The 13,278-nt window shown below is 42.2% G+C and overlaps 2 protein-coding genes across 3 annotated transcripts; both read left to right on the top strand.

Moving 5' to 3' along the window:
* The first annotated feature begins 2,765 nt into the window (after positions 1-2,765).
* On the top strand, positions 2,766-4,785 carry hoxa13b (homeobox A13b). Its single transcript, XM_043261455.1, has 2 exons — positions 2,766-3,593; positions 3,923-4,785. The coding sequence occupies exons 1-2, from the start codon at positions 2,966-2,968 to the stop codon at positions 4,162-4,164; spliced, it is 870 nt and encodes a 289-aa protein (XP_043117390.1). The 5' UTR covers positions 2,766-2,965; the 3' UTR covers positions 4,165-4,785.
* A 5,340-nt stretch (positions 4,786-10,125) lies between these two features.
* On the top strand, positions 10,126-12,630 carry hoxa11b (homeobox A11b). Of its 2 annotated transcripts, none has more exons than XM_043260441.1 (2): positions 10,126-10,711; positions 11,461-12,630. In XM_043260441.1, the coding sequence occupies exons 1-2, from the start codon at positions 10,126-10,128 to the stop codon at positions 11,691-11,693; spliced, it is 819 nt and encodes a 272-aa protein (XP_043116376.1). In that variant the 3' UTR covers positions 11,694-12,630. The 2 variants fall into 2 exon arrangements, with proteins under 2 accessions (XP_043116376.1, XP_043116375.1); XM_043260440.1 differs by having other exon boundaries at positions 10,126-10,744.
* The last annotated feature ends 648 nt before the right edge of the window (positions 12,631-13,278 follow it).

The raw sequence follows: 13,278 nt of genomic DNA, 5'->3' as shown, positions 1-13,278 counted from the left end.
ATATATATATATATATATATATATATATATATATATATATATGAGACCATTTTCAGTACCACACATTTAAAATGATTACTACGCATTATCAGATCATGAAAAACTGTGCCAAACAGCGACATACCAACAATTTATTGGAAAGCAATTCTGGCCATTGTAATCTCAAAGTACAATTTATCTACATTTGCAAGCATTTCTGTCGATCTATTATTGTTTAGTAGGTGTCACCCGCAATATCGATGCTACTAAGTGTCCAAAATGACATCAAGTGAGATCTAAAGCCCGGTGTGCTATTTTATAGCGTACAAAATAAGGCTTCGTGCCTCTCAAACGGGCTATTTGCTTTTAACAGATCCACACAAGCTCCTGCAACATCGTCTTCGCTGGTTTTCGTGAGTGCATTTGTAGAACAACATTCACCGCCTTCATATTCTGAACCTGAAATTAAAAATATGTAAGCGGCTAAATGTGCATACATTTCACTCAGGTCCAGTCTTTTGCTCAATTGTGAAGATATTAGATCCAGGCCTTTTTTCGCTTTCACATATTGATTTAAATTATCCTGAATCGTACTACACACGTAAGAGTAGCATATATATATATATATATATATATATATATATATATATATATATATATATATATATATATATATATATATATATATATATATATATATATATATAGATATATATATATATAATGAAGAATTATTAATATGCACAGCAGCCTATGCTATTATGTGAATGTGTAAATGTAAAAAATAGTGAGCTATTAAGTAGTCCACAGTTGGCCTGCTCAAAAGGCTAAATTACTAATATAGTCTGGCGGCTATGATTTACGTAAAACGTATAAGGAAACAATTGTTTAGTTTTTTTTTTATGCTGAGGCACGACGTAGCCTATAAAGGTCTCCTCGTCTATCTCCAAGGTACATTTAGAAGTGCGCCGAATCTTCTGGATCTCAGCAACAATTCTCACATCCGTCTGCGCACACGCCGACTCCGTCTTTTACACGGCTCAGCCTTTGTGAGAGGGTCGAGCGACGCTGAACGGTAATAGCTCAAGAAACCTTCAAAAGATCAAATAGGGACTTGGCGCCTAACATGCCGGTGTTTGCAGGCCGCCAGCGAGCTTGTTTCCTGTGTACTCTGCTGGATAGAGAGCGCGCGCAAACGGCCGCCCGCTAACTAAAAAAAAAGAGAGAGAGAGAGACGATTCTTCAGCAGCGCTCGAATTGATCCTTTTAGCGTTTTCCCGCGCTCCCGGTAAACGGCGCGTGCCGCGTGCGCGTGATCGTTTAACAGAAGCAGCGATTAATGTACGCTTTACAAACCATCTTAAACAGCCTGGCTGGCTAGCGTTATTCGATATTAACCCAGCCTAACGGTTTCTGAGCTGTAAGCGACTCTCAAATAATGGTCAAAAATATTATTCGCTGTATTTTGAATCGTTCCAAAACGAAAAGGCTTTATTAATTTAACCGCAATGTGAAAAGCACGCGTTTATCGCGTCTTAGCCAGTGGCTTATTAACGTGCGTGTTACTAGGAGTCGCTTTTAGTGATAAATAAGCACATATTAATCCTTATTCTACAGCCCTGGTGCCTAAACTTAACAAGCGCGTTACTAACTAGCAATAAGCAACAAATTAGAAATGTATTAAGCGAAAAGTCGCAGTTAATAATGAATACGTGTTCCCTATTCTAAAGTGTTACCCAAAAAGATCAATTTATATCATGGAGAAGGCTACGATATCCTCTTATAGACTATATTCAGCCGCTCACCCTGTGTGCTCGTTTCAGAATAAAACTTATTATTTGATAATGCATCCTATTACACACAAATCGCACTAATTATAGAATCTTAATAGGTAGGAATGGTATTTAGAGTTTAATATTTAACATTATCTTAGTATCGCTTTTAATTATTATAACGCAACCCTAACTATTAAGTCTCAGTCTTGCTGTAATTCCAGCAGTGCCAGACCACTGTACCAAGACATCAGATAACCAAAGATGCAATCACCGAATCAAGCTGAATCCGTGGCATTGCAAGCAGTAGTATAATACCTTTGTGCTCCTGTTTACAACGCACCCGGAGATGCGCGGCTGTTTCCTGCCAGAGGGTCCAGCCTTCAACGACAACAAGGCTAGACTGCAACTTTCAACTTGACCTTGGCCTCCAGCCGCGCGTAGCTCGTACGTAAACGAGTCTCGCCAAATTGTGGGCTGGATTTCTAGCAGCGCAGAGCAATAAACCGGTGGTCATTTTCATAAAGTGCGATTTGTTATTCGACGATCTGACGGGGCTCGAAACGGTCTGTAATTGTACTACAGCGGCGGTCCGCTGTGGCCGTGCAAAACAGTGCATGAAATAAAAGAAAATAGCCGTTTTAAAACTTTGGTTGCTTTTTTTTTTTATTTTCACATCACATCACCAAATGGTTTGGAAGACAAGCGAATGTTTTTTTTTTTATTTATTCTGAAAAATATAAAATAAAAAAGCAATACAAGGTGATTTTGAAATGACAGTCGAGCCGGCATCTTTAGCTTTTTCGCTACTGTTAACTGTGACTAAAATGATATTTACGAATGCGCGATAATCTTGCACGCCGCGCTTATAAAGGAAGGGGCCTGATGTGTGCCAGCCCCGTTGCGCAACAGACTGGCACTCGGTTTCCTCTCCAGGATAAAGTTTATCGCCAGAATCTTTATAGTTATTTTGGACCAAATCCCTCCACTTTGTTTCAGTTCCGTGCGGTGCGCTCGTCTCGCTCGATCGGCTTTATCTCCGGTTTAGACGTTTATCGGCCTCTTTGGCGCGTCACGTGCCTCCGCTCGTCCAATGACAGCAGGACCTCGAAGCACACGGGACGCGTGGGTATCTGTTACTCCACCGATCCACCGCTTCCCTTTCAGTCTTGGGGAATTCTAAAAGAGCTGGTAGGCTCCATGTAGGGCGTGCTATGACAGCGTCTTTACTCCTCCACTCCCGCTGGATCGACCCGGTGATGTTTCTCTATGACAACGGCTTGGATGATATGAGCAAAAACATGGAAGGATTCGTGGGAGGCAATTTTGCCGCTAACCAGTGCAGGAATCTTATTGCCCACCCGTCTTCTCTGGCCCCGAGCACAACCTACACGTCGAGTGAGGTGCCGGGATCGGGCATGGGGGAACCTGTCAAACAATGCAGTCCGTGTTCGGCCGTACAGAACTCTCCTAGCGCTTCTCTGCCCTATGGATATTTCGGCGGCAGCTATTACCCGTGTAGGATGCCCAAGTCCTGCACGCAGCCCGCCTCCTATGGGGAAAAATACATGGACACGTCTGTTTCTGGAGAGGAGTTCCCTTCCCGCGCTAAGGAATTCGCCTTCTACCAGGGTTACTCGTCTGGCCCTTACCAGCCCGTACCGAGTTACCTCGACGTGCCGGTCGTACCTGCGCTGAGCACCCCCGCGGAGCCCAGGCACGAGTCTCTCCTGCCCGTCGAAACGTACCAGCCCTGGGCGATCACGAACGGATGGAGCAGCCCGGTGTACTGCCCTAAAGACCAAACGCAGTCAAGCAGCTTATGGAAATCGTCTATTCAAGGTAAATATCCTTTATTATCTGGTGGGAAAATAAAATATAGCCAGCGCGTTAGAGGTTGAAACGAAAAACGCGTGCGTAAAACTGACATTTAGGCCTACGGATAGCAAGTGACACCCCAAAAAGCTTAGTGGAAATTCCCGATTTCCAATTTGCATTCTCACCACTTTTCACGTTAATATTTCACTCGACGTTTCAGTGTCGCGTTGCGCGTCGCGTTTGTATTCTCCGGTTTATTATTCGACATTTCTTCAGCCTGCGTTTTCGCAATTGCAACCGACCTCATTCTGCTTCTTCTTTTTTTTCTCTCTCTCTCTCCTTCTGACCCCCAGACGCCGTGTCGGGTACCGACGGAGCCTCGGTGCGCCGAGGGAGAAAGAAGCGGGTCCCCTACACCAAGGTTCAACTGAAGGAACTAGAACGAGAATACGCCACAAATAAGTTCATCACTAAGGACAAACGGAGAAGGATATCGGCTCACACGAACCTGACCGAGCGACAAGTGACCATCTGGTTTCAGAACAGGCGGGTGAAAGAGAAGAAAGTGGTCAACAAGTACAAAGGCATCAGTTAAGGTCCGAAAGCGGCAAAAACTGAAATACCGAACGGGTATGAACGGAAGGACCTTCACTATTATTTATTCTGATATCCATCCCGTCATCTGGTCCGCGTCTAGAGACCGCGCGCGCGGGGATGCGCAGGAAGGGGAAAAAATATATATATTTAACTTCCCTGCGTGCATCTTACCAAGACACCGACCACGATATAAAAGACGAAGATCGACGAAGCCATATCCACCACCTGGTTATTCGTTATAATCTATAATGTATTTGGCAAAGACGTGGGAGGAATGTAAAATACACTTTCAGCAGAGAAAATCACTGAAGTAAACAAACCAAACAATAAGTGTAGACTTATTTTTTTTTTGTTTTCACACATCCAGAAACCGCCGTGGATCGCATGCTACGCGAACTGTGCAGTAGATTTACCCCCGAGTCGTGACGGATTTTTGTTCAGAGCTTTTTTTCCTCTCATATTTACCCCGCACGCACGTTTGTAAATAGCCTAACAAAGTCGCTTTACAGGCACCTGCGAAGTATACAAATTCATTCATGTGTTGCTGCAGACGGTTTGCAAATAACCCTCTCCCTCCCCCTATATTAAATGATGTACAACCACATTTGTATCTTTATAATTATTATGACTGCTCACATTATGCCGGGTTGGTTAACTCGAATGCGTAATGAATGCAAATGTTTGTCGCAAATTATATATTTTTTAAATTGGGTTTTCAGAAATGAATGAGTATATCATAGGATATCAGCCGCTAATCGAATGGGTGAGTAATGGCTGGGATATTGTTGACTTTAACTAAATCTCTGATGAGAATCTCAGATTTTTTTTTTTGTCACAGAACTAATGTTCTCCGAGAGTCTTTTTCCTTGGATGAAACGGTGCTGCCATCTAGTGGCGTAAATATGTGCTTGCCTTGAAGTCCCGCAGATGGTTTATTGTTGCTAATAGACTATTTGAGAGAGAGAGAGAGAGAGAGAGAGAGAGAGAGAGAGAGAGAGAGAGAACACCTGAAAACGAAGAATACGAGATTTATTTGTTTGCGTTAGTGAACAGCAAAGCCCTTCACATTTTGTATTAATATTCCGTTTTGCGTATTTCCAGCCATCCGCGGTAGTAAAACAGGGATATCACAGTCGATGTTATGTGTGCTATTTAACATTTATGTTGCCATGTTAATGAGCTTTGAATCAGAATCATGCAATAAAAATAAAAACCGAGAGAGGTGAGTGAAAGGCAGACGAAAAGGTATGCAGTCCGATATCAGCAGCATATTTTCATTTCCGTGAATAATCTTTGACATACATGATGCGTGTACAATATACCCAGTACATAAAGCCAGTTAAACTGACCAGCATTTAAAGTAGACTGCTGCTCTCGATGTATGTTGTGCCTTTACGAAACAAAATTACTAAATGTGTCCTTTTCCTTTTTTTTTTTTTTAAATTTCAATAGCAAGCATTTACAGTAGACAGGCTGCTATGAGTTTAAAAAATAAACTAAATATAAATAGCATCAAAAGGTCTTGCTGAAATCAACTAACACAAATAAAAGGCAACCCCAAGACATCTGAAATAAAAAAGAAATCATTAATTAAGAAAGAAACCGTTGGAAAAAGTATAAAACGAATAAACATTGCAATAAAATGTGTGAATTAAAACACATTATTAGTATTAGTAATTATTAGTAATAGTGACAGCTTCAAACGAATATATTTATTTCTATTCGTATTATTTATTTATAAACTTCGTAATGTTATTTTATAGTTACTTACCCAATTAAAATGCATTTTACAATGCTTGCTTTCGTTTAAATTCAAACCCAGTGTCCACTAAGACGTCGGGTTGTGCTTTTAAGAATACAATAAACACTCGCGCCGGAATTGAAACGCAATCCTATTAAATGATCCATCATATTTCGAATAGGCTATCCGGCTTTTTTGTTTTTGCATTTGAGAAATCAACCAAGCCCCATGACTTAAGGTTTCACCACCGACGTCATTTTTAATATGACAAACGAAAGAATCAGAAAGACGTCCTTTTTCAGCAGCGTCTCGCGCTCGTCACAGAGCCGGTGCACGCGCATTATAAATAAGACGATGCATTTTAATCGTGACTGTTTCGTTGACAATTGCCCATCGCTCGTATTGTTTTACAGCCTACTGTTCTGTACCGCAAATGCATAAATAAATAAATAAATAATAATAAAAATAATAAATAAATAATCACCAGCACTTCGTAATTCGTTTCTTGGTGCTCAACAGTCACGAATAAGTAACGTCTCAGTGGGATGTGAAGGCAGCCTATGAGCTGGGATCTCGAAAAACCACCGAGCAGACGGAAAATGTGGAGAGAGGCACGTGGACCGGATTTTTTTTGTTTAGTTTTAATTTGGACTGTGCTGCCACCCGAAGGCGTCACACGAAACGGCCTTTAATACACGAGCGCTTCTTAGCGTTGGAGGCGTCTGCGTGCAATTAAACTTTTGGAGTGTAGTCTATAACAATGTTTTACAAGTTTTACTTATTGGTAAAATGAAATATCTGATGCTCTCGGACACAGGATAACGATCCCGAACACGAGTTAAGGGAGATATTAAACGGTGCTGTTGCTTCCTTATTTTTCCGCAACAAAAACAACAAATGCATCGCCGTTTTCTTTAATTGCTCATGAGAAAAACGTTTTAACATTACTCGTCTGTAAAAAATAAAATCGGCCTGCTGCAAAAATAACAGTGTTTATTTAAAATGTTTGCTTTAAAACTTAAAATGATAAAGTATAAACGAACCTCTAGCAGGCACGGTATGATTTTATGCTTATTTTATGTGTTCGTTTGATCAAAATGAATAACCGTATATTAATAATTTAAAACTTTTTTGTTTTCCTTTACAAGTGTTTTCAGTGTTTTAACTTTAAAAAAAGATGCATTTTGCATAATCTCATTACTTATTGATGGACCACTATAACCTAATTTATTCAACGCGCCTTTTTGCTACTATTTCTATTAAATATATAAAAAAAATATTACCGAATGAGAAGCAAGCGTCCTGTAAAAGTGCTTATAGTTATTTTCTCGGCCCGACTATTTTTAATGGCATTTATCTGAAGGACACACGAAGCGTATCAACAGTTATTTTTGGGAATTTTGTTTTCTATATTTCGATGCAAACCAGCTCAGCTACTGATAAGCGCTCACGGGCTTAAAAACGTGCGAATGCACGCGCCTCGTCCAAACCTACATTTTCAAAGAGCCTTTATAATGGCAGCATATCCTACCTTGTTTCTATAAAATCATAAAAACGGGCCCTCGACTGCACTGCGACAAAACGCGGAGAAAAGACGGTCTAATTAAATGCACCAAAGCGCACGAGACCACTCGACTCTCGTTTTCACATCAAACTGACACTGTCATTTCTTTTATTAATCACAAGCGAAACATTTTGCAATAATAATCGACGAATGCATTCTTTTCGATCACGACTTAAAATCATTTTGCTATAAAAACGCACGTTTAGCCTATTTCTATAAGCCATATTTCTATGTACAACGATAATACATTTCTAGACACCACTAAAGGACATCTATCATTTAGTTATTGCAATTCCATTTAGTTAGTGTACTTTTCTTTTTAAAAATAAACTGAATTGTAATTGTGGAATTAACTGCAAGTCGTACATAAGTTAACGCGCGAGGATGCATTACGATTTCAGATGAGTTTACGTTTAAAAAAAAAAAAAAAAAACAAAGCTTTTCAAAGTGGACTTGAAAAAAAAAATTTCTAACACGGAACAAATTTCATTCATTCTTAGAAGTAGGTATGAAGTGGTGACAAATTGGCTTGGACTCTGTACCAATTACTGTGCTTCTCAAAAAAAAAAAAAAAAAAAAAAGAAAGAAGTGCTAACTTGAGTCGGTTATCGGTCATTTGCCCTGATTCCCGATTCGAAAGCAGTACAGAAAACGGCAAAGTTTCGTGCAATATTACAATTACTGACGCAAACCCTTAAACCTCATCCGGGGGTCTGTTTGGGCTGTTTGTAAACAAGCTCTTACACGAGAGACCGAACTTGAGGTCTTGTTCCCAACCTCCCAAACATGCCAAAACCGAACGCAGAGTTTAATCTGTTTCTTTTGCAGAGTCGCGTGGAGCCAGACGTGGACCAGGTCTGCGTGGCTGCCCCGAACGACACCTATGTTAGGCAAAACCTACGAATAATAGAAACGGTCGCCGGTCGAGACGTGCGTGGCGGCCTTCTATTCGCGCGTGCCTTCGATCTCGCGGTTTTAAACCTGGAAGATGTGCCGAAAAGCATCGCTCTCACCCGATACAACGCACGGGGGCCGTTGTCTCTCTTTAACATACTGTTACCCGTGACTTCAGGTCTCATTGAAGTTCACGAATTCCAAGTAGGTGGCGTCTCATGATCACTCTCCGACGGCCATGGCTCGTCTGAGCTGACAATGGCTGGAGGAAGATACCAAGAGCGCCATAAAACCACGTCTGTCCTGGACTAGTTTCGGTTTTCATCGCCTCTCGGCCCAAAACGACTCATTAAAAGCATTAATATCGTTACATGCGATAAAGGAAACGTAAAGCATCTCGCTTTTTGGTAGTTGAAAATGGCAACCGCTAATTGGGACGATTTTACGGTACACTCCCGTTATATCACGCAGCCTTCTTTTAAAATATTCTTTTTTTATTACTTTATAAACGTTAGCATTTGGGAATTTCGACCATTGTTCGTGGTTTGATTCTGCGGGGGCCACAGCGAGTTAAAACTTTATGGGCCTCAACTGTGTTTTCAAGCCGCTTCACTTCACGACTCCAGTGCCCAACCCGGGCTAAATACCGCCTTTGTCTCTTAGCTACATTAAAATATTTTTTTGGCAGGCGAAAAAACGTTTTGGCAATTTTGCACGAGAACGCAAACGCACCCCTAAAAACCGTCGATAAATAAAATGCTCGGGGCTGGGAAAACAACTCACGACGAACGACTGATGCGAAGGGAGCTCCGAATGAGAGAGGCTCGTTTAAAGTCACCAAAAACGTGCACTATATTCGTATTCTGCAATTAACGAAATGCTTTTGTTCTCATACTAACGTCGCAACACATACAGGCCTACTAGAACTACACAAATCGCACGCCAACGCGATCGTAACGGGCTGCGAGCGCCTTTTACGCGATTCGTTGTTTATTTCGCGCTTTGAAGCGTGTTCGCGACCACGCTTCAAAATGCGGTTTTGTGTTTTGTTTTAAAGAACGTTTTCGAACGGACTGCGAATGAAAGCGCGCTTTATTCCCACGCCCATTCGGTCGTTTATCGTGAAATAAAGGCAAAGAAATGAGGCTACAAATACGATTCTATTTCGGTTTCAACACACTGCGTTCGAGTCGCCTCACTGGCCCGCACGCAACTAATACGAATTAACAAAGAGCATCACTTGCGAATTCAAATTGCAAGTATACCTACATCCCAGCAAAAATAAAAATAAAAATAAATAAATAAATAAAAATAGCATGTTTCTTCTCGGTAACTTAATTTTCAAGAGCGTAGACTACAGCGAGAAAAATAATTAGACTTAATAGAACAAAACAATAAACATCAGAAGCCCTGGTGGGGTTACTAAGGCGCGCGCGGATGGGTTTCTCCAGCGATCCAAAGTGTCAACATAACCGACTGCGGTCCGCTGCGAGCACACGTTCATCAATGAAAAGTATCGCTCTCTCCTCGACTTGAACATTTGCACATGTTGGCATACAATATTCTGAGAGGTACATGTCAATTTCTGCCCTTGGTCACATGACTGGCGCTCTCTGGAATGGATGGAGATGGATCTCCACGTCAGCTCACGTCTCAAAAATTTCTGCTCGGCGGATCTGCTTCAAAGCCAGTGGAGCTGAAGCAGTTCTGTACTGCGATGCGAGGCAGTACTATGGTTGCGGCGTGCCCGACCGAGTGTCATGATGGATTTTGACGAGCGGGTACCCGTCGGGTCTAACATGTATCTGCCCGGCTGTGCTTATTACGTGTCTGGAACGGAATTTTCCAGCCTTCCTCCTTTTCTGCCCCAGACCCCGTCTTCGTGCCCCGTGACATACTCATACTCCACGTCCAGTCTGCCACAAGTTCAGACCGTTAGAGAGGTGTCTTTCAGGGACTATGCCATTGACGCGTCCAGCAAGTGGCACTCCAGGGGCAATCTGCCACACTGCTACGCGCCCGAGGACATGGTGCACAGGGACTGCCTGTCCAATCCTGGAACTCTGGGGGACATGCTGTCGAAAAATAACTCGGTTCTCTACCACTCCAACGCGAGCCACACGTCCAACGTGTACGGCGGCGTGGGGAGGAACGGGGTGCTTCCCCAAGCGTTTGACCAGTTTTTCGAGACCGCGTACGGGAACGTGGAAAATCAGCCGAGCGAGCAGCCGGTGGACAGAGCGAGCGGCAAGGCGCCTCCGCCCGCGGAAACGGGCGGCGACAGTTGTCGGGGAACCGAGGAGACGGAGCGCTGTGAGGAGACGAGCAGCCCGGAGCCATCTTCCGGTAACAACGAAGAGAAATTCAGCGGCGGCGGCAGTACGTACTAAAGCGGTTGCGCGAGAAAGTTTCTGATGTAACGTGCTGTTGTTAAAGGTTTTATATGCTGTTTTATAAGCGTATAAGGTTTATAGAGGGCCCTGTATATTTACCCTAACAAAACTTTGTTATAAACGCGTGATCACGTGCTCGAAATTGAAATTGGCCGTGAATGATAGGCCGTTTCCTTTTTGAGTCTTCGAAAGTCTTCATTGCTGCCTTCATTACAGTTTGGGCTTTTCGACGGTGCAAAGTTATTTAAGAGTTAATAGAAATCCCCAGCTTGTTTGTCGCGTCTGAATGTACGCTGTGTAACGGGGGGGGATATGCAGACCAGTTTAGTTGCTGGAGTTTTTCGTAAATATCAACCGATAAATCTTGCGCATGTGGATATTTTTTCCTTTTGTGGTAACAAATGAAATTTTAGTCCGTGTTGAAGGTTTCTCATTATCTAACGACCATGGACGAACGTGCGGTGCCACTCGATATTGCATTCATTTAGGGCTAATTCTATAGCGCGTTATTACCGATTTATAGTTTAATTGATATAATCGCGTTTAGAGACGCAGCAACGATTTATGCATCATTTTGGAAAACGGCGACTGGGTGCAGTTAGCAACTGTATTCATTCAACGAGACTGTATACGGCATTATTCCTATTGAATAAAATTGAGTTAAGAGTCAGATGCTGACAGCTGTTCTTCTTCGCATTTCAGGCGGACAGAAGACGCGGAAAAAGAGGTGCCCTTACACAAAGTACCAGATCAGAGAGCTGGAGAGGGAGTTTTTCTTCAGCGTTTACATCAACAAAGAAAAAAGGCTGCAGCTTTCCAGGATGCTCAACCTCACCGACCGTCAAGTGAAAATATGGTTTCAGAACAGGAGGATGAAAGAGAAAAAACTAAACAGGGACCGCTTGCAGTATTACACCACGAACCCTTTGCTCTAGATCGACTGAGGGGTCGTTCGGGCGAGATGGTTCGCTTCAAGTTCGTGGACGCACAGGAGGCGAGGAGCGACCTTCCTTCCTCGGAGAGACTTTTTTTTCATCGACGTGGGCCTAAACATAAACTTATACTCTCAGTAATCTCCACCGTTTGAAATTAAAACTATTATTATTATTATTATTAATGCCGTTGTTACTGTTATTACTGGTATTGTCATTTGCTGTTATTGCTTTCCCGTTCTTCTCAGTTTAGTGACTCTTCAGTTTACAGGGATTTGATTTGATTATTTTCTTTGCTATTACTATTATCTGACCAAGACCTGTACTTTCGCGTATGTTATAGCAGCAAGTAAGCTATAGGCTGTTCTTGAAATCTGTTATGTCTTCGGGGTTGGGATAGAAAAAAAAAACTGTGGAGCTCGAGATATAAATGCTAATTGAAAAGGTGTTTTTTTTTTTACTCCTGTTAAATACTCCTACTTGTGGTTTATATCGTTGGACTTTGTTTCACTGAATAACGCACATTTCACGAATACAGCCTAAGCTTGTTGGCAACTAAACGCATCGCGCGCGCTATATTCTCTTATACTTGAACTGTGTGGACTGAAAGTGTATATTTGATATTAGGTGTCTTTGCTGCGCCTGTTTCCAGTAAAATCGGGCGACTTGAGCGTGTTTAGAAATGTCATAAAAAAAAGAGAAATTCTTATTTATTTTTGACGGACATTGGACATTAAGGCATAAGCAATAACCGAAGCGGCACGGACGCCGCTCGAGTCCTCTGAAAGCCCGAAGCGCGCTTCCTTCTTGATTTCCGTGTTTCCCTCACGTTTGCCGCGTGAAACTGTATATCGATGTTGCGGGAGCTCGTTCGTGTTCACGATAATCTCTCATGTTTATAACATCTCTTCGGCGTTATATAAATCAGTCTCTTGAAATATCTTGTGTTTTCTCTCTTTTTCCTGGAGCGGGATCAAATGTTTGATGGATCTCGCGTTATATTGCCTCCACGCTTTTCTTTGATTCAAGGATCAAGTGTTTGCCGTTATTAATGCCTAGTATCCATTACGGAACTGCCCAAAACATGGCTGTGTATGTCTCCATGAATCAAACGGCCTTTCAACAAATGGTTCTGTGTCGACCCTTCGGATAAGTCTTTATATTATATCGCTATTTCGAGAGTGACGGGTCGCGTCGATGCGGAGTTAAAAAAAAAAAAAAAAAATTCTTGAACGTGAAAAAAGACAATGAAAAGTCTCTCGTTACTTCCTATAATTTTACGGTTTCCACGCATCTGCGCGTCGATGATCCGCCGCGAGAGGATCACGCGTCTAATGTGGCTTATTAAAAAAAAAAAAAAAAAAAAAAAAGGTCGAGCATAAGATAATAAGGACTGTTTTACGTGATGACCCTGACGGTTTGCGCATCCTTTGAGGCTCGATGGAATTTCGCCCTAATTACGGCACATCCCCCCGTTGCTGCAGCAACTCGGTCATAAAACCAGTCTTAGTCTGGAGCATTTGTAGAATTGGAGCGAGGTGCCATAAACCGTCTGAGAACCAAGGTTATTAACTGTGACTAAGAGCTA

This window comes from Puntigrus tetrazona, chromosome 16 (assembly GCF_018831695.1).
Source record: "Puntigrus tetrazona isolate hp1 chromosome 16, ASM1883169v1, whole genome shotgun sequence".
In the NCBI taxonomy this organism is placed as follows: Eukaryota; Metazoa; Chordata; class Actinopteri; order Cypriniformes; family Cyprinidae; genus Puntigrus; species Puntigrus tetrazona.
The sequence above is the reverse complement of the archived record's forward strand: the minus strand, read 5'-3'. Positions and strand labels throughout refer to the sequence as shown.

Bases quoted from the DNA above. Each gene is read 5' to 3' on its own strand.
- hoxa13b (XM_043261455.1), top strand. From the start codon at position 2,966: ATGACAGCGTCTTTACTCCTCCACTCCCGCTGGATCGACCCGGTGATG. The intron at 3,594-3,922 runs GTAAATATCCTT...TCTGACCCCCAG, and splicing joins ATGGAAATCGTCTATTCAAG to ACGCCGTGTCGGGTACCGAC.
- hoxa11b (XM_043260440.1), top strand. From the start codon at position 10,126: ATGATGGATTTTGACGAGCGGGTACCCGTCGGGTCTAACATGTATCTG. The intron at 10,745-11,460 runs GTACGTACTAAA...TTCGCATTTCAG, and splicing joins GAAATTCAGCGGCGGCGGCA to GCGGACAGAAGACGCGGAAA.